General features: G+C 32.8%; 3 protein-coding genes across 3 annotated transcripts; all 3 read right to left on the bottom strand.

Annotated features, from left to right (window-relative positions):
- Positions 1 to 691: 691 nt before the first annotated feature.
- On the bottom strand, positions 692 to 4407 carry LOC148606677 (uncharacterized). The gene is made up of 2 exons (XM_088544856.1): positions 4079 to 4407; positions 692 to 2202 (listed from the first exon to the last, which is right to left on the bottom strand). The coding sequence occupies exons 1-2, from the start codon at positions 4369 to 4371 to the stop codon at positions 2043 to 2045; spliced, it is 453 nt and encodes a 150-aa protein (XP_088400982.1). The 5' UTR covers positions 4372 to 4407; the 3' UTR covers positions 692 to 2042.
- A 6277-nt stretch (positions 4408 to 10684) lies between these two features.
- On the bottom strand, positions 10685 to 14180 carry LOC148606676 (uncharacterized). The gene is made up of 2 exons (XM_088544859.1): positions 13722 to 14180; positions 10685 to 11915 (listed from the first exon to the last, which is right to left on the bottom strand). Exons 1-2 carry the CDS (start codon positions 14012 to 14014, stop codon positions 11756 to 11758), a joined length of 453 nt encoding a protein of 150 aa, XP_088400985.1. The 5' UTR covers positions 14015 to 14180; the 3' UTR covers positions 10685 to 11755.
- Positions 14181 to 20747: 6567 nt separating this feature from the next.
- LOC148606675 (uncharacterized) lies at positions 20748 to 23824 on the bottom strand. The gene is made up of 2 exons (XM_088544858.1): positions 23423 to 23824; positions 20748 to 21612 (listed from the first exon to the last, which is right to left on the bottom strand). The coding sequence occupies exons 1-2, from the start codon at positions 23713 to 23715 to the stop codon at positions 21453 to 21455; spliced, it is 453 nt and encodes a 150-aa protein (XP_088400984.1). The 5' UTR covers positions 23716 to 23824; the 3' UTR covers positions 20748 to 21452.

Below are 23824 nucleotides of genomic sequence, written 5' to 3'. Positions count from 1 at the left end.
ATGCTATTCATGTGTACTGTTAAATGCCCTTGGAGATATTGGTACATGCAAGTGCTTTTTTTATACAAATGTTCAATGCAAGTTGAATTGTCTCCCTTTACAAAGTTCTCCGTGAAGCTTAACAAAGCATGACGTTCGGCAATCACTATTACAAGTGTCCTCACAAGAGAAATAATACCTTGATGTAAATGTTTAAACTGAGAATTCTTCTCTGCTTTACCAATGAACTTTGTATGAATTTCCTCAAACCAAGAAGCAACTTTGAGTGTGTAATTAACATAAACATGATATACATTTTAGCATTCTTGACAGTGCCTATCCAAACTCTCTCTAGGTTAGTAAAGGATTATGTCAGTTACTATTGCAAGGCACCTGTTCAATTTAAATAGAATGAAAAACATTAAGACTCATGAAAGAATCCAAAGATGACTGGTTAACACAAGCTGAAAGACAAAACAAAAAGCAAAAAGCATGAGCTGTTTGCCCTTCAAGAGCACCAAGGTTCACTGAATTTATTAGTGGGGCATGCACTGTCCTGTGCGTTATAATGTATGTTTTAAGCTGGGGTACATTTTTTAAATTTGTTAATGTCTGTTGTGCTTTTGGTGTTCCTAGATCCGTTTTCTGCAAGAAATTCCCCCTTTTTTATTCACTGGTATTGTTGCTGCTTCTTCAAACAACAACCAAAAAATATATGTATCAAAGAATTTTATTGATTGAATAATTGGTCCATTATTGTTAATACAGAGTACATGTTGTTTTGACAGTTTACTTTCTGTATCCTTCTTAAAAACATCCGTTACAATGTGACAAGTTGTAAAGCCTACCATTGATCTATGTAATCTAAATAGACCTTACATCTTTGGTACATACAAAACACAGTACTAGAAAGAGAGAATTTATTAAGGTTGAATTGCAAAACACGAAATTTTACCCCATTGTATTGAAAAATCTAATTAACCTAAATCTGAACGTACACAGCAATCTACATTTTGTTCAAAATATCTTACTTTAAACATCACCGATTTGTTCTTTTCTGATTTAACACAATGATTGATCATAAATGTATAAATGGAATGAACAATAAATAAAAAACTACAGCACTGGGACGAGGTTACTTGCTTGATTAAGAACAGACTTCGGATAAAGCCATTGCATTCCTCAGCTTGAAATAGTTTCATATCAAACTGTTCTTTTAATGGTAAGCACGACTGATTAGAAATGTGGGAAAAATAAGAAATAAAAAAAATGAAACGGTCAATCATCAACAGAGTTAGTAATGACTGCTGCCATGGAAATATGCAACATGGTTGCCTTAAATTACACAAACAAGTAGGCATCAACATGTTGCTGGTACAAGTGTAGACAATATGAAAATAAATGGACAAGTCAACAAATAAAACAGTCCTGTCATTTTCAAATAGCTTGTAAATAAATGTCTTATTAAATGGTAACTAAAAACTTAAAGGTTGAACTTTTAAATTTCAAATGTGAGGTACATAACTGTTACATGTAATCTTAGAATGAAGAAATAAAAAATACAACATATACAAACAAATATGAAAATCTGACACTGCCAAATTCTAAGTATATTTGTACAATTTTTTTACATTGACCTCTGTGATTACTACATTTGTATATTCTGCTAACACACAAAACATTAATTTTAACATTTAACGGTTCATATTGCAAGAACAATTTCAGTCCACAGCACTCGTGTTGATTTTTTTTTGCCACAGTCTGTTCTAAGTTGAAATATCCTGGTCAATCCTTATATGCAAAAATCCATTGAATGAAATCTGAACATGTAAAAAGTGAAGAGAATTCATCAAACACAACTTGTGAGATTAAAAAAATTAGACACAAGAAATCACAAGTAGCATTATAATTACCTATCACAAGATAAAAATCCTTTTTCAATGGCAACAGTCATCCAGCGCACCAAAGTCCATATGCATGTTTATTTTCGATCAGTAATCAGTTATTCATTAAAAAAAAGAGAGCTATGTTTATTTTACATTGTTTCACACTAGCAGTCAAAACTATGCTTTCTTTAATAATTTACTTTCTATTTCTGAGCTGGTCAGTTCATGTAAGTCATTTGCTTGAATTTCTACCTGTACACCTTGTACAGCTTTCTTGATGGCATCTTTGCTGGATGCGTACAACATTTTTGGCTTTATATTTGTACTGTCAGGGCTCCTGCAATGTAACATTTTAAGTCATTATTGAAGTACAGTGGTAAAATACATTGTATGACAAGGCCACATGAAAACACTGAGTCTTACCAAGATTACCTTTACTCTCACTTTTGTGTGCTTTCTATAAAATACAACTGATGACAACAGCTGTACAAAACATGGTCTCTAAATTAACCAGACATATAGGATGCAAGTGGAAGTTACAGATTCTTGTAACAGAGGCAATAGTGACGTCACAACCAGTTTGTAATATAGCAAAGTAACATCACAGTTGTGGGAAAAGATGACTGATTGCCTATGAAATACAATCTTTTCTTAGAAGAAAAAGGTAACTACACATTTTCCTATTGAATCTCTGAGATTTACTTCACCTAAGAGAATTTTTTTTGTCTTTTCAGTCTTTTCAGTCTTTTGCAAGAACCTATTAGTTAAGATTTTGCTGTTGTGATCAATATTTTTTTTCCGTTTGAGACCAAAATTTGACAAATTTATGAAAATTTTGAAAGTACGCCAATTAAGAATGTGGTGTCTGTGATTATTTCTTTATACACTGTATTTGCAAGATGTCATAGCAGGGGAAAAGATTAACGGTCCTACACACGCCAATGGCGACCACAAATGTGCCTGGGTGACCATTTTTTCTTTTGTAGTAGCCCATGTTCCGAAATTGTAAAAGAACAAAAAATTCTGAACAAAAGTTGTGGTCAGAGTTTTAACTGGTTATCATTCGATCTGAAAGGTAGCATCCCTAATTAAATTTTATCAGCAACCAGTTCTAATAATATAAAAATCATTCATAACCGATGTCGGTTTCTTATTAAAAATTGCTTAATAATTTCTGCATCCGGTATTTTGTAAAATGTGGAATTTTACGTACCAAAATTTTCTCCGAAAAAGTCTGGGCTACAAGCCTCAAAAAGGTTATCTTGATTCCTGCATAGAAAGTTTTACTGTTAGGTTAAAAATGTTACTTATCTTATTTCACCTGCAGGTGAAATGAGGAAATCAAATATGGCCTAACTATACAAGTAAGTGAATGATTGTGGTTTTGCGCCCTATGACAGAGATTTGATGTATTTCAGGACAAATGAACACAACTTGATTTGTAAATGTCAATTTACCAGATTACGTGCTAGCTCACAGAAGCAATTGCCTGCAGGTAAACTACAATGAAGAAAAGTTTCATTTTCTCCACTCGTCACAGTGGAGTCACTCATGTCCTCCATTGTGACTCCACCACAGTAAAGCCGGGATAAAATTGTTCCATTTCAAAAGTTATCAATATGTTTTTCTGTCCTTTACAGAAATGTTATCTAACTGCTAAAACCATTAAATATACCTTAATATTATATCAGAAGAAGTTAATTACAGACAATGTTTAAACTGTGAACCTACTAATAACTTAATGTTTCATGTATAGTTTACAAATATGAACTTAAGGAGATATACATGTACAACAGAACAACAAGTCTAAAAAAAAACAAAAACAACTTCCTCAAACTAGATATTCAGTTGAACCTAATTGATGTGACAGACATTTTGAGAATAAGGATCTATCCCTATATCTTTACAAAATACAATTTAGCAATATAAGAGAAACTTGTAACTGATTGTGATAGCAATGCCTTAGGAAGGAAGACAACTCCACAAAATGACTCAAATTAAGGGTGAGCAATGCTTCATAATTAAAATTTACTTTTAAAATAGATGGGTTACTTGTGCACACTATTGGTATTTAAGCAACAGAAATGTCATTTTATAAAAAAAATTAACCAGACAGGGGTGTATATTTACATTTGACATCTTCTTCCAATATGTCCATGTGACCACAAAGAAAGAATGTTTTTTTAATTTGTAGAGTTAATTCTTTCACTCACCAATGAATAAATACTATCTTTGAGTTTTTTGTTGAGAGCTGTTGGCTCCTCTCTTGATCTTCTGTCTTTACGTAGTCGTAATCGTAATAAATGTATCTAGGCTCATTCCTCGGGAGTTCATTATTCAGTGCATCGAATGAAAGCTCGCCTTTTGGCCACTCTTTTTCGATAACTATTTCCTTAGTCTTGTCCACGTCTATTTTGAGCATCAGACAGCTAATTGTGTGTTTTAATTTCATTTCGTTGAATTTTGAAACGATATCATCGCTAACGGTTACCCCTGACATAGCCATCCTGAACGGTTGAAATGTATTGGAAAGAAACAACAAGCCACTTCTGCTTTTATTTGGGTCGAGTGGGGATAGGAAATGACATCAAAATCAAAAATAATTGCAAAAATAATGCCATAAAAGCTCATCGAATAGATTTCCTAATTTCATTATTTATCATAGTCAAAAGTATATAAACATGTTTGCTTGATATAAATTTGTGTAATCACTAAATTTATCCTATTTTACTTAAGGGTTACTTACAATTCAAATTGCCAAATTTAGATATGTAATGCTGTCGTCAACTCCATTAACCCGTGTTAGCTATATTAATATAATTTATTGTTTCCCATCAACATGATCATATTTGGATGTATATTTAAATGAAATGTATTAATACTTTATTTGGGCATTGTTTACCTGTATACGTAGGTAAACAGTGACTTTAAAAATAGACTACTAATAAATGCGAAAAAAGAAAGTAGATTTACGATTCATATGCTTTTATTAGGGCCCATTTAAAAAAGAAATTCTATATATAGTAAAACAAACTATACTAAAGTATGTGTGTTTATTTACAAAGATCTCGAGATAACAAGTTTAATTTTCTTGATAATTGTGCCAATGAGGTTTTTATGTAATCCTTCTTCATTCAAGTAACAGTTTTTGTAAGAATCATGCAAATTCTGTAATATGTAATACTTACACCACCGAAAAGGCTACACATTTTTATTTTTGTTATTAAGTTGCTTTATAGGTCTATGTGATGAAATGTATAATTATTCATTTTAATATGTCTGCTCTTAAGAGATAATTGACATTGAAAATCCAATGTTGTTTTAATTATTAAATATATTAATGTCATTTACATAGTTATCGATCCCTTAATTTTGAATTCTACATCATATTTTATATAATTTGTATCTCCCAAGAACACGGATATCTGAAAAGTCAAAGGTTAATTTCTGTTATCTTCACATTTTTAACAAAATATCAAAAATAAAAATATGTAGACTTTCCAACCATGCATAACATTTTGCAGGATTCTTACCGGAAGTGCCACTTAGAAATGGAGTTCAGAAGGACTTCTTTCGCGACAAGAGGCACAAAATGATCCTTTTATCATTTCATTTCATTCAAATAAAACCATTCCATTCCTCAGCTTGAAATAGTTTCATATCAAACTGTTCTTTTAATAGTAACCACAAGCGATTAGAAAATGTGCGGAAAACAAATAAAATAAAATGAAACGGTCAATCACCAACAGAGTTAGTAAAGACTGAAAATATGCAACATGGTTTCCTTAAATTACACAAAAAAGTAGGCATCAACATGTTGCTGCTACAAGTGTAGATAATATGAAAATAAATGGACAAGTCAACAAATAAAACAGTCCTGCCATTTTCAAATAGCTTGTAAATAAATGTTTTATTCAATGGTAAGTAAAAACTTAAGGATTGAACTTTTAATTTCAATTATGAGGTACACAACTCTTACATGTAATCCTAGAATGTGGAAATAAAACAAAATATACAAACAAATATGAAAATCTGACACTGCCAAATTCTAACTATATTTGTACCATTTTTTACATTTTATTACTATCTTCAGCTAACAGACAAAACATTAATTTTAACATTTAACGGTTAATATTGCAAGAACAAGTTCAGTCCACAGCACTCGTGTTGATTTGTTTCGCCACAGTCTGTTCTAAATTGAAATATCCTGGCCAATCTTTATATGCAAAAATCCACTGAATGAAGTCTGAACTTGTTAAAAGTGAAGAGAATTCATCAAGCACAACTTGTGAGATAAAAAAAAATAGATACAAGAAATCATAAATAGCACTATAATTACTTATCACAAGAAAAAATCCGTTTTCAATGGCAACAGTCATCCAGCGCACCAAAGTCCATATGCATGTTTATTTTCAACCAGTAAGCAGTTATTTATTAAAAAAAAGAGCTATGTTTATTTTACATTGTTTCATACTAGCAATCAACACTATGCTTTCTTCATTAATTTACTTTCTATTTTTGAGCTGGTCAGTTCATGTAAGTCCTTTGCTTGAATTTCTACCTGTACACTTTGTACAGCTTTCTTGATGGCATCTTTAGCTGATTTACACGTGACAAAGTACTACAAAAATGACATCTTATCTTAAGGAAATAGGAAAATGTAGGTGTTTTAATTGGAGGTAAGTGCACATCCGTAATTAATTAATTTTAGAGGTCGATGGTAAAGGAAAACTATTGACCAAACTTTACGATAAATGTGATGACTTTTCATTCAGATTGGTCGACTTTCCTTTCATCTGTGGCAACTTCCCTTAAGCTTTCATATTGAAACTCATACGCCATGCCAGAGCTTGCTGTAACTACACAAACTTTGGATAATTAGGCTTCTGGAACAAGGTCATGTTTCTACAAGATTGAAGAGATCACTACAAGAGTTTTATGGTCGTCATCATGAACTATTGGTGTATTCATCTGCACCATAAAAACTGATTTGACCTCCTAAACAACCGGTTCCCGCCCCTCTACTCTTGGTTCCTACTCCCGGGTTTCCCCCTTACTCCTAGGGTCTTGTAGTCTGTTCAACCCCTCCCCATGAAAAGTGGAACAAATGTGCAAATTTTAGAGAAAACTAATTGATCTGCTACCATTTGCATGGAATCAAATGGGGAGGGACAGACTGACAGAGGTCATCATATAATATCACACCATTATGTGTCGTAGGCAATAGATATGGGATCTCCTTTTTAACTTCCTGTGTTCAAGACAAGTACACTTTATCAAATTTCTGTTTTTGTTTATTTTTATACGATGGTATTTCAACTATGGCATGTAATGGGACATATAGAAATAAACTAAAATAATGAACTCTCTGTCAATCCCTTTCCAAATATCTGAGTGGTTTGTATTCGAATTTACACCTTTGTTAATGTAGTTTTCCTTCATGTTATTATCTAAAATGCTTTCTGTTACTTTATTTGTAAATTAAATTACATTTTTTTTATATAATGACCATGAAAATAGAAATAGTTTTTAAAATGTATCTGGATTTGTATGATTTGAATTAAAAGGAAAAAGATCACATTATCTCAAAACGATTTTTTTAAATATCGTTAAAACATGCAGTTTTCCTTGATGTTACTTTTTATAACATATTTTGACGGAATATTTTTTCACATAATATAGAGAAATGTAATAAAGTTAAATAGATTATCTCATAAACATTAATTATATTTTTGCCATGTAATTCTTTCAGTGCATTTTCATGTTTAAAGAGTCTGTGGAAACCAATATCCAAAATGATGGCAACAAGTCTGTATAATGATGAGGTAGGATCAGAAACAGGATTGTCAAGACTTGTTTTGTAAAGGGAGTGTCGTAGAATGAGAGGTGTAGAATAAAGAATAAAAATGTGATGAAGTCCAAGAAGTTTCTGTATGAAAGGTGGGAAACCATTAATGGAGACATCATGTAACTTAGGTGACGTATAGTGGCGATGGCCATGACTCCTTTCCCGTCTTGGATTTTTGTCAAAGAAATTCATCACATTTATGATATTTTTTATATTGGCTTGTAAGGTTTTCTATACTTTTGATGTTGTCATTGCATCCGTAAGTTATTGCAGTATCTAGTCTGCGTGTCCAGTACTGCCCTCTTTCCCTACGGTAGTTTTTACTTACCACGGGACTGTTCGTAGGATGGTAATTTTTTTTTCTAAAATTCGAACTTTCATAGAGAGGATTGAATGATCTTGTTGATTAAAGTGTTGATAAACTGTCGGGAATTTGGTGGTGTTAATTCTAGAACGATGACCGCACATTCTTTTGTTTAATCGTTCTTTTTCTCCGACATATACCAAACCACATAAGTTGCATTTTAATCCATATATTAAGTTTGTTGATTTGCAACTTAAGTCATCGTGACTTCTTGTATGGAAGGTTTTGTTTGTAAGGGTACTGGAGAAGTAAGAGTCGGTTATAAGAATGTTGCATGTTTTACAATTTTTAATTCCACATTTTGATATGGTACAATGTGGTTCGTCATCGTTGTAGTCAAATATATCATTTAAAGTGATGGAACATGGTTTGATAATTTTGAAATAGTCAGAATTTTTGTACTGAAATATATATTCTGCAGACTGAACGTGTGATTGTGTACTTTTAGTTGAATTGGTCGGGGCACTTTCCATACCAGATGTGAGTGTGCTAAGATTCCCATCTTGGTACACAACATTCTTACAAGACAACAGAGTGTCGGATCTGCTGTCAGGTTCGGACCTTTTCATACTGGGCGACATCCAAGCCAGTTTTTCTTTCATTTCCTTTGTTAAAACCATTAATTTTAAAAATTGTATTACAGGGTTGATGATACCCTCGGGTCGGGGACAAAATCCACCAGCAGAGGTATCGACCTAGTGACGTGAAAGAGTATTCATGGGAACCAAAGTTATAGCGGTAATCAAAAGAATGCAATCCAGGGACAAAGACCAGACATGGAAAACATACATACACAACAAAGAACATAAATTAACTAAAATCATACATACAAAGTAACAAAAGCAAATGAGCAATTCGGACTCCATTAAAAACTGGGAAAATGGGCCAGGTACACCGGTAGAGTAAGCGTCCTCTGCTTTCTCTAGGCCGATTTGCTCATAAAAAGTCACATCCGGGGTAGACAAATGAGGAACTATGACCCTTTGAACACATCAGTTTTCATGGTGCAGATGGATACACCATAACGATCCACGAGTTCATGATGACGACCATAAAACTTCTGTACTGATGACTTCAATCTTGTAGCAACATAATCCTGTTCCAGATGCCTATTTGTTAGAGTTCTAGCGCGATACAGACAATCTTCGGCAAGCTCTGGCATAACGCATAAGTTGTGAAATGAACATTCAACTAGAAAAGTCAACACATTTGTCGTAAAGTTTGGTCAATAGTTTTCCTTTACCATCGATTTCTAAGTGTAAGTCAAGATATGAGGCTGACTTCACAGTGTCTGTATTATCATTTATCTGAAGTTCTTTGGGGAAGAGTTGTTAACGACGACAGACGGTAAGTGATGGCAATAGCACACGTGAACTAAAAAAGAAAAATCAAAATGGGAAGAAAAACAAACATTACACATGGATTTTAACAAAACACATGTGTTTACCCTTATTGGTTCCTTATTCTAAAACGGTAGTGGCCACAAACTTCTTATTATATAGGAACCTTCCTTTAATGGTTACTAAAACAGTATCAAATGACGAATGCGCCATAATATTATACGAACGCAACAACTTCAGAATTGTGTTTATTTGGATTCCTGCTGCTTGTTACTGTGCATATATATACTTATATTCAGAACTTTTTATACGTGTATACATGCAATTGTTCGAATCTTTCATATGGTGTAATATTTTCTGAACCACAGTACCCCATGTGACACTTCTGTTATGAATAAGTTTCATGGCTTACTTTTGTATTGTGAATAATATCTGAAACCTGACAAGGCATTATCTCGAACAGTAGCATTAACAACTTTGTCTACCAAAATCTGTTATAATATGTGTTGTATTATACTGTATCTATTTGTTTTGTTTCTAACACTCATACCCATATAATGCTATTCATGTGTACTGTTAAATGCCCTTGGAGATATTGGTACATGCAAGTAACAAGTATACAAATGTTCAATGTTGAATGCAAGTTGAATTGTCTCCCTTTACAAAGTTCTTTGTGAAGCTTAACAAACCATGACGTTCGGCAATTATTTTTACAAGTGTCCTCACAAGAGAAATAATACCTTGATGTAAATGTTTAAACTGAGAATTCTTCTCTGCTTTACCAATGAACTTTGTATGAATTCCCTCAAACCAAGAAGCAACTTTGAGTGTGTAATTAACATAAACATGATATACATTTTAGCTTTCTTGACATTGCCTATCCAAACTCTCTCTAGGTTAGTAAAAGATTATGTCAGTTACATTGTAAGGCACCTGTTCAGTTTAAATAGGATGAAAAACATTAAGACTCATGAAAGAATCCAAAGATGACTGGTTAACACAAGCTGAAAGACAAAACAAAAAGCAAAAAGCATGAGCTGCTTGCCCTTCAAGAGCACCAAGGTTCACTGAATTTATTAGTGGGGCATGCACTGTCCTGTTCGTTATAATGTATGTTTTAAGCTGGTGTACATTTTTTTAAATTTGTTAATGTATGTTGTCGTTTTGGTGTTCCTAGATCCGTTTTGTGCACGAAATCCCCCCTTTTTCATGCACTGGTATTGTTGCTGCTTCTTCAAACAAACTAAAAATGTATAAAACGATTTTATTGATTGAATAATCGATCCATTATTGTTAATACAGATTACATGTTGTTTTAACAGTTTACTTTCTGTTTCCTTCTTAAAAAGCATCCATTACAATGTGACAAGTTGTAGAGCCTATCATTGATCTTTTTAATCTAAACCGACCTTACATCTTTGGTACATACAAAACACAGGACTAGAAAGAGAGAACTTGTTAAGGTTGAATTGCAAAGCACGAAATTGTACCCCATTGTATTGAAAAATCTAATTAATCTAAATCTGAACGTACACAGCAATCTACATTTTGTTCAAAATATCTTACTTTAAACATCACCGATTTAATCTTTTCTGATTTAACACAATGATTGATCATAAATGTATAAATGGAATTAAGAAAAATAAACGGCTTTTTACACTAACTACAGCACAGGGACGAGGTTACTTGCTTGATTTAGAGCAGACTTCAGATAAAGCCATTCCATTCCTTAGCTTGAAATAGTTTCATATAAAACTGTTCTTTTAAGAGTAACCACGACCGATTAGAAATGTGCGAAAAATAAGAAACAAAAACAAAACAAAAAATGAAACGGTCAATCATCAACAGAGTTAGTAATGACTGTTGCCATGGAAATATGCAACATAGTTGCCTTAAATTACACAAACAAGTAGGCATCAATGTGTTGCTGGTACAAGTGTAGACAATATGAAAATAAATGGACAAGTCAACAAATAAAACAGTCCTGTCATTTTCAAATAGCTTGTAAATAAATGTCTTATTAAATGGTAACTAAAAACTTAAGGGTTGAACTTTTAAATTTCAAATATGAGGTACACTACTGTTACATGTAGTCTTAGAATGTGAAAATGAGAAATACAACATATACAAACAAATATGAAAATCTGACACTGCCAAATTCTAAGTTTATTTGTACCATTTTTTACATTGAGCTTTGTGATTACTATATTCAGCTAACACACACAAAACATTAATTTTGACAAGTTCATATGCATGTTTATTTTCGATCAGTAATCAGTGATTCATTTAAAAGAGAGAGCTATGTTTGTTTTACATCGTTTCATACTAGCAGTCAAAACTATGCTTTCTTCAATAATTTACTTTCTATTTCTGAGCTGGTCAGTTCATGTAAGTCATTTGCTTGAATTTCTACCGGTACACCTTGTACAGCTTTCTTGATGGCATCTTTGCTGGATGCGTACAACATTTTTGGCTTTATATTTGTACTGTCAGGGCTCCTGCAATGTAAAATTTCAAGTCATTGGTGAAGTACAGTGGTAAAATACATTGTATGACAAGGCCACTTGACAACACTGGAATCTTACAAAGATTACATTTACTCTCACTTTTGTGTGCTTTCTGTAAAATACAACTGCTGACAACAGCTGTACAAGACATGGTCTCTAAATTAACCAGACTTATAGGATGCAAGTGGAATTTACAGATTATTGTAACAGAGGCAATATTGACGTCACAAGCAGTTTGTAATATAGCAAAGTAACATCACAGTTGTGGGAAAAGATGACTGATTGCCTATGAAATACAATGTTTTTTTATAAGAGAAAAAAGGTAACTACACATTTTCCTATTGAATGTCTGAGATTTACTTCACCTAAGAGAATTTTTTGTCTTTTCAGTCTTTTGCAAGAACCTATTAGTTAAGATTTTGCAGTTGTGATCAATATTTTTTTTTCCTTTTGAGACCAAATTTTGACAAACAAATTTATGAAAATTTTGAAAGTACGCCAATTAAGAATGTGGTGTCTGTGATTATTCCTTTATACACTGTATTTGCAAGATGTCATAGCAGGGGAAAAGATTAACGGTCCTACACACGCCAATGGCGACCACAAATGTGAGTGACCATTTGGTCTGTTGTAGTAGCCCAGGTGGCGAAATTTTTAAAGAACAAAAAAATCTGAACAAAAGTTGTGGTCAGAGTTTTAACTTGTTATCATAATATCTGAAAGGTAGCATCCCTAATTAAATTTTGTCAGCAACCAGTTCTAACAATATAGAAATCATTCATAACCGATGTCGGTTTCTTGTTAAAAATTGCTTAATAATTTCTGCATCCGGTATTTTGTAAAATGTGGAATTTTACGTACATGCATAGAAAGTTTTACTGTTAGGTTAAAATGTTGCTTATCTTATTTCACCTGCAGGAAATGAGGAAATCACATATGGCCTAACTATACAAGTAAGTGAATGATTGTGGTTTTGCGCCCTATGACAGAGATTTGATGTATTTCAGGACAAATGCACACAACTTGATTTGTAAATGTCAATTTACCAGATTACGTGCTAGCTCACAGAAGCAATTGCCTGCAGGTAAACTACAATGAAGAAAAGTTTCATTTTCTCCACTCGTCACAGTGGAGTCACTCATGTCCTCCATTGTGACTCCACCACAGTAAAGCCGGGATCAATTGCTCCATTTCAAAAGTTATCAATATGTTTTTCTGTCCTTTACAGAAATGTTATCTAACTGCTAAAACCATTAAATATACCTTAATATTATATCAGAAGAAGTTAATTACAGACAATGTTTAAACTGTGAACCTACTAATAACTTAATGTTTCATGTATATTTTACAAATATGAACTTAAGAAGATATACATGTACAACAGACCAAGAAGTCTAAAAAACAAAACCAACTTCCTCAAACTAGATATTCAGTTGAAATAATTGATGTGACAGACATTTTGAGAATAACGATCTATCCCTATATCTTTACAAAATATAATTTAGCAATATAAGAGAAACTTGTAACTGATTGTGATAGCAATGCCTTAGGAAGGAAGACAACTCCACAAAATGACTCAAATTAAGGGTGAGCAATGCTTCATAATTAAAATTTACTTTTAAAATAGATGGGTTACTTGTGCACACTATTGGTATTTAAGCAACAGAAATGTCATTTTATAAAAAAATTTAACCAGACAGGGGTGTATATTTACATTTGACATCTTCTTCCAATATGTCCATGTGACCACAAAGAAAGAATGTTTTTTTAATTTGTAGAGTTAATTCTTTCACTCACCAATGAATAAATACTATCTTTGAGTTTTTTGTTGAGAGCTGTTGGCTCCTCTCTTGATCTTCTGTCTTTACGTAGTCGTAATCGTAATAAATGTATCTAGGCTCATTCCTCGGGAGTTCCTTATTCAGTGCATCGAATGAAAGCTCGCCTTTTGGCCACTCTTTTTCGATAACTATTTCCTTAGTCTTGTCCACGTCTATTTTGAGCATCAGACAGCTAATTGTGTGTTTTAATTTCATTTCGTTGAATTTTGAAACGATATCATCGCTAACGGTTACCCCTGACATAGCCATCCTGAACGGTTGAAATGTATTGGAAAGAAACAACAAGCCACTTCTGCTTTTATTTGGGTCGAATGGGGATAGGAAATGACATCAAAATCAAAAATAATTGCAAAAATAATGCCATAAAAGCTCATCGAATAGATTTCCTAATTTCATTATTTATCATAGTCAAAAGTATATAAACATGTTTGCTTGATATAAATTTGTGTAATCACTAAATTTATCCTATTTTACTTAAGGGTTACTTACAATTCAAATTGCCAAATTTAGATATGTAATGCTGTCGTCAACTCCATTAACCCGTGTTAGCTATATTAATATAATTTATTGTTTCCCATCAACATGATCATATTTGGATGTATATCCAAATAAAATGTATTATTACTTTATTTGGGCATTGATTACCCGTACACGTAGGTAAACAGTGACTTTAAAAATAGACTACTAATAAATGCGAAAAAAGAAACTAGATTTACCATTCATATACTTTTATTAGGGCCCATTTAAAAAACGAAATTCTATATATAGTAAAACAAACTATACTTACGTATGTGTGTTGATTTACAAAGATCTCGAGATAACAAGTTAAGATTATTTTGCCAATGAGGTTTTTATGTAATCATTTGTTTATTCAAGTAACATTTTTTGTAAGAATCATGCAAATTCTGTAATATGTCATACTTACACCACCAAAAAGGCTACATATTTTTATTTTTTTATTAAGTTGCTTTATAGGTTTATGTGATGAAATGTATAATTATTCATTTAAATATGTCTGCTCTTAGGAGATAATTGATATTGAAAATCCAATGTTTTTTAATTATTAAATATATTAGTGTCATTTACATAGATATCGATCCTTAATTTTGAATTCTACATCATATTTTATATCATTTGTATCTCCAAAGAACACGGATATCTGAAAAGTCACATGTTAATTTATGTTAACTATAACATTTTTAACAAAAGATCAAAAATTAAAATATGTAGACTTTCCAACTATGTATAACATTTTGCAGGATTCTTACCGGAAGTGCCACTTAGAAATGGAGTTCAGAAGGACTTCTTTCGCGACAAGAGGCACAAAATGATCCTTTTATCATTTCATTTCATTCAAATAAAACCATTCCATTCCTCAGCTTGAAATAGTTTCATATCAAACTGTTCTTTTAATAGTAACCACAAGCGATTAGAAAATGTGCGGAAAACAAATAAAATAAAATGAAACGGTCAATCACCAACAGAGTTAGTAAAGACTGAAAATATGCAACATGGTTTCCTTAAATTACACAAAAAAGTAGGCATCAACATGTTGCTGCTACAAGTGTAGATAATATGAAAATAAATGGACAAGTCAACAAATAAAACAGTCCTGCCATTTTCAAATAGCTTGTAAATAAATGTTTTATTCAATGGTAAGTAAAAACTTAAGGATTGAACTTTTAATTTTAATTATGAGGTACACAACTCTTACATGTAATCCTAGAATGTGGAAATAAAACAAAATATACAAACAAATATGAAAATCTGACACTGCCAAATTCTAACTATATTTGTACCATTTTTTACATTTTATTACTATCTTCAGCTAACAGACAAAACATTAATTTTAACATTTAACGGTTAATATTGCAAGAACAAGTTCAGTCCACAGCACTCGTGTTGATTTGTTTCGCCACAGTCTGTTCTAAATTGAAATATCCTGGCCAATCTTTATATGCAAAAATCCACTGAATGAAGTCTGAACTTGTTAAAAGTGAAGAGAATTCATCAAGCACAACTTGTGAGATAAAAAAAAATAGATACAAGAAATTATAAATAGCACTATAATTACTTATCACAAGAAAAAATCCGTTTTCAATGGCAACAGTCATCCAGCGCACCAAAGTCCATATGCATGTTTATTTTCAACCAGTAAGCAGTTATTTATTAAAAAAAAGAGCTATGTTTATTTTACATTGTTTCATACTAGCAATCAACACTATGCTTTCTTCATTAATTTACTTTCTATTTTTGAGCTGGTCAGTTCATGTAAGTCCTTTGCTTGAATTTCTACCTGTACACTTTGTACAGCTTTCTTGATGGCATCTTTAGCTGATTTACACGTGACAAAGTACTACAAAAATGACATCTTATCTTAAGGAAATAGGAAAATGTAGGTGTTTTAATTGGAGGTAAGTGCACATCCGTAATTAATTAATTTTAGAGGTCGATGGTAAAGGAAAACTATTGACCAAACTTTACGATAAATGTGATGACTTTTCATTCAGATTGGTCGACTTTCCTTTCATCTGTGGCAACTTCCCTTAAGCTTTCATATTGAAACTCATACGCCATGCCAGAGCTTGCTGTAACTACACAAACTTTGGATAATTAGGCTTCTGGAACAAGGTCATGTTTCTACAAGATTGAAGAGATCACTACAAGAGTTTTATGGTCGTCATCATGAACTATTGGTGTATTCATCTGCACCATAAAAACTGATTTGACCTCCTAAACAACCGGTTCCCGCCCCTCTACTCTTGGTTCCTACTCCCGGGTTTCCCCCTTACTCCTAGGGTCTTGTAGTCTGTTCAACCCCTCCCCATGAAAAGTGGAACAAATGTGCAAATTTTAGAGAAAACTAATTGATCTGCTACCATTTGCATGGAATCAAATGGGGAGGGACAGACTGACAGAGGTCATCATATAATATCACACCATTATGTGTCGTAGGCAATAGATATGGGATCTCCTTTTTAACTTCCTGTGTTCAAGACAAGTACACTTTATCAAATTTCTGTTTTTGTTTATTTTTATACGATGGTATTTCAACTATGGCATGTAATGGGACATATAGAAATAAACTAAAATAATGAACTCTCTGTCAATCCCTTTCCAAATATCTGAGTGGTTTGTATTCGAATTTACACCTTTGTTAATGTAGTTTTCCTTCATGTTATTATCTAAAATGCTTTCTGTTACTTTATTTGTAAATTAAATTACATTTTTTTTATATAATGACCATGAAAATAGAAATAGTTTTTAAAATGTATCTGGATTTGTATGATTTGAATTAAAAGGAAAAAGATCACATTATCTCAAAACGATTTTTTTAAATATCGTTAAAACATGCAGTTTTCCTTGATGTTACTTTTTATAACATATTTTGACGGAATATTTTTTCACATAATATAGAGAAATATAATAAAGTTAAATAGATTATCTCATAAACATTAATTATATTTTTGCCATGTAATTCTTTCAGTGCATTTTCATGTTTAAAGAGTCTGTGGAAACCAATATCCAAAATGATGGCAACAAGTCTGTATAATGATGAGGTAGGATCAGAAACAGGATTGTCAAGACTTGTTTTGTAAAGGGAGTGTCGTAGAATGAGAGGTGTAGAATAAAGAATAAAAATGTGATGAAGTCCAAGAAGTTTCTGTATGAAAGGTGGGAAACCATTAATGGAGACATCATGTAACTTAGGTGACGTATAGTGGCGATGGCCATGACTCCTTTCCCGTCTTGGATTTTTGTCAAAGAAATTCATCACATTTATGATATTTTTTATATTGGCTTGTAAGGTTTTCTATACTTTTGATGTTGTCATTGCATCCGTAAGTTATTGCAGTATCTAGTCTGCGTGTCCAGTACTGCCCTCTTTCCCTACGGTAGTTTTTACTTACCACGGGACTGTTCGTAGGATGGTAATTTTTTTTTCTAAAATTCGAACTTTCATAGAGAGGATTGAATGATCTTGTTGATTAAAGTGTTGATAAACTGTCGGGAATTTGGTGGTGTTAATTCTAGAACGATGACCGCACATTCTTTTGTTTAATCGTTCTTGCTTTTCTCCGACATATGCTAAACCACATAAGTTGCATTTTAATCCATATTTTAAGTTTGTTGATCTGCAACTTAAGTCATCGTGACTTCTTGCATGGAAGGTTTTGTTTGTAAGGGAACTGGAGAAGTAAGAGTCGGTTACAAGAATGTTGCATGTTTTACAAATTTTAATTCCACATTTTGATATGGTACAATGTGGTTCGTCATCGTTGTAGTCAAATATATCAATTAAAGTGATGGAACATGGTTTGATAATTTTGAAATAGTAAGAATTTTTGTACTGGAATATATGGTCTGCAGACTGAACGTGTGATTGGGTACTTGTAATTGAATTGGTCGGGGCACTTTCCATACCAGATGTGAGTGTGCTAAGATTTCAATCTGGGTACACCACATTCTTACAACACAACAGAGTGTCAGATCTGCTGTCAGGTTCGGACCTTTTTATATTGGTCGACGTTCAAGCCAGTTTTTCTTTCATTCCTCTTGTTAAAAGAATTAATTTTAAAAATTGTATTACAGGGTTGATGATACCCTCGGGGCAAAATCCACCAGCAGAGGTATCGACCCAGTGACGTGAAAGAGTATTCATGGGAACCAAAGTTATAGCGGTTATCAAAAGAATGCTATCCAGGGACAAAGACCAGACATGGAAAACAGACATACACAACAAAGAACATAAAGTAACTAAAATCATACATACAAAGTAACAAAAGGAAATGAGCAACTCGGACTCCACTAAAAACAGGGAGCATGGAGCAGGTGCACCGGTAGAGTAAGCGTCCTCTGCTTTTTCTAGGCTGATTTGCTCAGAAAAAGTCATGTCCGGGGTAGACAAATGAGGAAAGGAAAACTATGACCCTTTGAATACATCAGTTTTCATGGTGCAGACGGATACACCATAACGATCCACGAGTTCATCATGACGACCATAAAACTTCTGTAGTGATGACTTCAATCTTGTAGCAACAAAATCCTATTTGCTAGAGTTCTAGCGCGATACAGACAATCATCAGCAAGCTAAAGCATAACGTATAAGTTGTGAAATGAACACTCCATACCCAGGTGCTGATGGGATGTTGCCACAGATGAAAGGAAATTTGACAATTCTAATAGAAAAGTCAACAGGTTTGTCGTAATTTTGGTCAATAGTTTTCCTTTACCATCGATTTCTAAGTGTAAGTCAAGATATGAGGCTGACTTCACAGTGTCTGTATTATCATTTATCTCAAGTTCTTTGAGAAGAATTGTTAACGACGACAGACGGTAAGGAATGGCAACAGCTCACGTGAGCTAAAAAAGAAAAATCAAAATCGGAAGAAAAACAAACATTATACATGAGTTTTAACAAAACACCTGTGTTTACCCTTTTTGGTTCCTTATTCTAAAACGGTAGGGGCCACAAACTTCTAATTATATAGGAACCTTCCTTTACTGGTTAGTAAAATAGTATCAAATGACGAATGCGCCATAACATTATACGAATGCAACAATTGAGAATTGTGTTTATTTGGATTCCTACTGCTTGTTAGTGTGCATATATATATACTTATATTCAGAACTTCTTATACGTGTATACATGCAATTGTTTGAATCTTTAATATGGTGTAATATTTTCTGAACCACAGTACCCCATGTGACACTTCTGTTATGAATAAGTTTCATGGCATACTTTTGTATGGTGAATAATATCTGAAACCTGACAAGGCATTATCTCGTTAAAATTGAACAGTAGCATTAAGAACTTTGTCTACCAAAATCTGTTTTAAATATGTATTGTATTATACTGTTTCTATTTGTTTTGTTTCTAACACTCATACCCATATAATGCTATTCATGTGTACTGTTAAATGCCCTTGGAGATATTGGTACATGCAAGTAACAAGTATACAAATGTTCAATGTTCAATGCAAGTTGAATTGTCTCCCTTTACAAAGTTCTTTGTGAAGCTTAACAAACCATGACGTTCGGCAATCATTTTTACAAGTGTCCTCACAAGAGAAATAATACCTTGATGTAAATGTTTAAACTGAGAATTCTTCTCTGCTTTACCAATGAACTTTGTATGAATTCCCTCAAACCAAGAAGCAACCTTGAGTGTGTAATTAACATAAACATGATATACATTTTAGCTTTCTTGACAGTGCTAACCCAAACTCTCTCTAGGTTAGTAAAAGATTATATCAGTTACATTGTAAGGCACCTGTTCAGTTCAAATAGGATTAAAAACAATAAGACTCACGAAATAATCCAAAGATGACTGGTCAATACAAGCTGAAAGACCAAACAAAAAGCAAGAAGCATGAGCTGCTTGCCCTTCAAGAGCACAAAGGTTCACTGAATTTATTAGTGGGACATGCACTGTCCTGTTTGTTATAATGTATTTTTTAAGCTGGTGTACATTTTTAAATTTTTTTTATATATGTTGTCCTTTTGGTGTTCCTAGATCCGTTTTGTGCACAAAATCCCCCTTTTTCATGCACTGGTATTGTTGCTGCTTCTTCAAACAAAAAAAATGTATGAAAAGATTTTATTGATTGAATAATTGATATATTATTGTTAATACAGAGTACATGTTGTTTTGACAGTTTACTTTCTGTATCCTTCTTAAAAAGCATCCGTTACAATGTGACAAGTTGAAGAGCCTATCATTGATCTTTTTAATCTAAATAGACCTTACATCTTTGGTACATACAAATCACAGGACTAGAAAGAGAGAATTTGTTAAGGTTGAACTGCAAAACACGAATTTTCACCCGATAGTATTGAAGAATCTAATTAATCTGAACGTACACAGTAATCTACATTTTGTTCAAAATATTTTACTTTAAACATCACCGATTTGTTCTTTTCTGATTTAACACAATGATTGATCATAAATGTATAAATGGAATTAAGAAAAATAAACGGCTTTTTACACTAACTACAGCACTGGGACGAGGTTATTTGCTTGATTTAGAACAGACTTCAGATAAAGCCATTCCATTCCTCAGCTTGAAATAGTTTCATATAAAACTGTTCTTTTAAGAGTAACCACGACCGATTAGAAATGTGCGAAAAATAAGAAACAAAAACAAAACAAAAAATGAAACGGTCAATCATCAACAGAGTTAGTAATGACTGTTGCCATGGAAATATGCAACATGGTTGCCTTAAATTACACAAACAAGAAGGCATCAATGTGTTGCTGGTACAAGTGTAGACAATATGAAAATAAATGGACAAATCAACAAATAAAACAGTCCTGTGATTTTCAAATAGATTGTAAATGAATGTCTTATTAAATGGTAAAAACTTAAGGGTTGAACTTTTAAATTTCAAATATGAGGTACACTACTGTTACATGTAATATTAGAATGTGAAAATGAAAAATACAACATATTACAACATGCTATTCATGCTATACAAACAAATATGAAAATCTGATACTGCCAAATTCGAAGTATATTTGTACCGTTTTTTACATTGACCTTTGTGATTACTATATTCAGCTAACACACACAAAACATTAATTTTGACAAGTTCATATGCATGTTTATTTTCGATCAGTAATCAGTGATTCATTTAAAAGAGAGAGCTATGTTTGTTTTACATCGTTTCATACTAGCAGTCAAAACTATGCTTTCTTCAATAATTTACTTTCTATTTCTGAGCTGGTCAGTTCATGTAAGTCATTTGCTTGAATTTCTACCGGTACACCTTGTACAGCTTTCTTGATGGCATCTTTGCTGGATGCGTACAACATTTTTGGCTTTATATTTGTACTGTCAGGGCTCCTGCAATGTAAAATTTCAAGTCATTGGTGAAGTACAGTGGTAAAATACATTGTATGACAAGGCCACTTGACAACACTGGAATCTTACAAAGATTACATTTACTCTCACTTTTGTGTGCTTTCTGTAAAATACAACTGCTGACAACAGCTGTACAAGACATGGTCTCTAAATTAACCAGACTTATAGGATGCAAGTGGAATTTACAGATTATTGTAACAGAGGCAATATTGACGTCACAAGCAGTTTGTAATATAGCAAAGTAACATCACAGTTGTGGGAAAAGATGACTGATTGCCTATGAAATACAATGTTTTTTTATAAGAGAAAAAAGGTAACTACACATTTTCCTATTGAATGTCTGAGATTTACTTCACCTAAGAGAATTTTTTGTCTTTTCAGTCTTTTGCAAGAACCTATTAGTTAAGATTTTGCAGTTGTGATCAATATTTTTTTTTCCTTTTGAGACCAAATTTTGACAAACAAATTTATGAAAATTTTGAAAGTACGCCAATTAAGAATGTGGTGTCTGTGATTATTCCTTTATACACTGTATTTGCAAGATGTCATAGCAGGGGAAAAGATTAACGGTCCTACACACGCCAATGGCGACCACAAATGTGAGTGACCATTTGGTCTGTTGTAGTAGCCCAGGTGGCGAAATTTTTAAAGAACAAAAAAATCTGAACAAAAGTTGTGGTCAGAGTTTTAACTTGTTATCATAATATCTGAAAGGTAGCATCCCTAATTAAATTTTGTCAGCAACCAGTTCTAACAATATAGAAATCATTCATAACCGATGTCGGTTTCTTGTTAAAAATTGCTTAATAATTTCTGCATCCGGTATTTTGTAAAATGTGGAATTTTACGTACATGCATAGAAAGTTTTACTGTTAGGTTAAAATGTTGCTTATCTTATTTCACCTGCAGGAAATGAGGAAATCACATATGGCCTAACTATACAAGTAAGTGAATGATTGTGGTTTTGCGCCCTATGACAGAGATTTGATGTATTTCAGGACAAATGCACACAACTTGATTTGTAAATGTCAATTTACCAGATTACGTGCTAGCTCACAGAAGCAATTGCCTGCAGGTAAACTACAATGAAGAAAAGTTTCATTTTCTCCACTCGTCACAGTGGAGTCACTCATGTCCTCCATTGTGACTCCACCACAGTAAAGCCGGGATCAATTGCTCCATTTCAAAAGTTATCAATATGTTTTTCTGTCCTTTACAGAAATGTTATCTAACTGCTAAAACCATTAAATATACCTTAATATTATATCAGAAGAAGTTAATTACAGACAATGTTTAAACTGTGAACCTACTAATAACTTAATGTTTCATGTATATTTTACAAATATGAACTTAAGAAGATATACATGTACAACAGACCAAGAAGTCTAAAAAACAAAACCAACTTCCTCAAACTAGATATTCAGTTGAAATAATTGATGTGACAGACATTTTGAGAATAACGATCTATCCCTATATCTTTACAAAATATAATTTAGCAATATAAGAGAAACTTGTAACTGATTGTGATAGCAATGCCTTAGGAAGGAAGACAACTCCACAAAATGACTCAAATTAAGGGTGAGCAATGCTTCATAATTAAAATTTACTTGTAAAATAGATGGGTCACTTGTGCACACTATTGGTATTTAAGCAACAGAAATGTCATTTTATAAAAAAATTTAACCAGACAGGGGTGTATATTTACATTTGACATCTTCTTCCAATATGTCCATGTGACCACAAAGAAAGAATGTTTTTTTTTTTAATTTGTAGAGTTAATTCTTTCACTCACCAATGAATAAATACTATCTTTGAGTTTTTTGTTGAGAGCTGTTGGCTCCTCTCTTGATCTTCTGTCTTTACGTAGTCGTAATCGTAATAAATGTATCTAGGCTCATTCCTCGGGAGTTCCTTAATCAGTGCATCGAATGAAAGCTCGCCTTTTGGCCACTCTTTTTCGATAACTATTTCCTTAGTCTTGTCCACGTCTATTTTGAGCATCAGACAGCTAATTGTGTGTTTTAATTTCATTTCGTTGAATTTTGAAACGATATCATCGCTAACGGTTACCCCTGACATAGCCATCTTGAACGGTTGAAGTGTATTGGAAAGAAAGACCAAGCCACTTCTGCTTTTATTTGGGTCGAATGGGAATAGGAAATGACATCAAAATCAAAAATAATTGCAACAATAA

Source organism: Perna viridis, chromosome 9 (genome assembly GCF_037379345.1).
Source record: "Perna viridis isolate PV_CMFRI_1.1 ecotype Kerala chromosome 9, ASM3737934v1, whole genome shotgun sequence".
NCBI classification, from domain to species: Eukaryota; Metazoa; Mollusca; class Bivalvia; order Mytilida; family Mytilidae; genus Perna; species Perna viridis.
Note: the sequence above shows the minus strand (reverse complement) of the source record. Positions and strands in the feature narration are given on the sequence as shown.

Coding starts and splice junctions, on each gene's coding strand:
- LOC148606676 (XM_088544859.1), bottom strand. CDS start 14,014: ATGGCTATGTCAGGGGTAACCGTTAGCGATGATATCGTTTCAAAATTC. Junction 11,916..13,721: donor AAGATAGTATTTATTCATTG/GTGAGTGAAAGA, acceptor TTTACATTGCAG/GAGCCCTGACAGTACAAATA.
- LOC148606677 (XM_088544856.1), bottom strand. CDS start 4,371: ATGGCTATGTCAGGGGTAACCGTTAGCGATGATATCGTTTCAAAATTC. Junction 2,203..4,078: donor AAGATAGTATTTATTCATTG/GTGAGTGAAAGA, acceptor GTTACATTGCAG/GAGCCCTGACAGTACAAATA.
- LOC148606675 (XM_088544858.1), bottom strand. CDS start 23,715: ATGGCTATGTCAGGGGTAACCGTTAGCGATGATATCGTTTCAAAATTC. Junction 21,613..23,422: donor AAGATAGTATTTATTCATTG/GTGAGTGAAAGA, acceptor TTTACATTGCAG/GAGCCCTGACAGTACAAATA.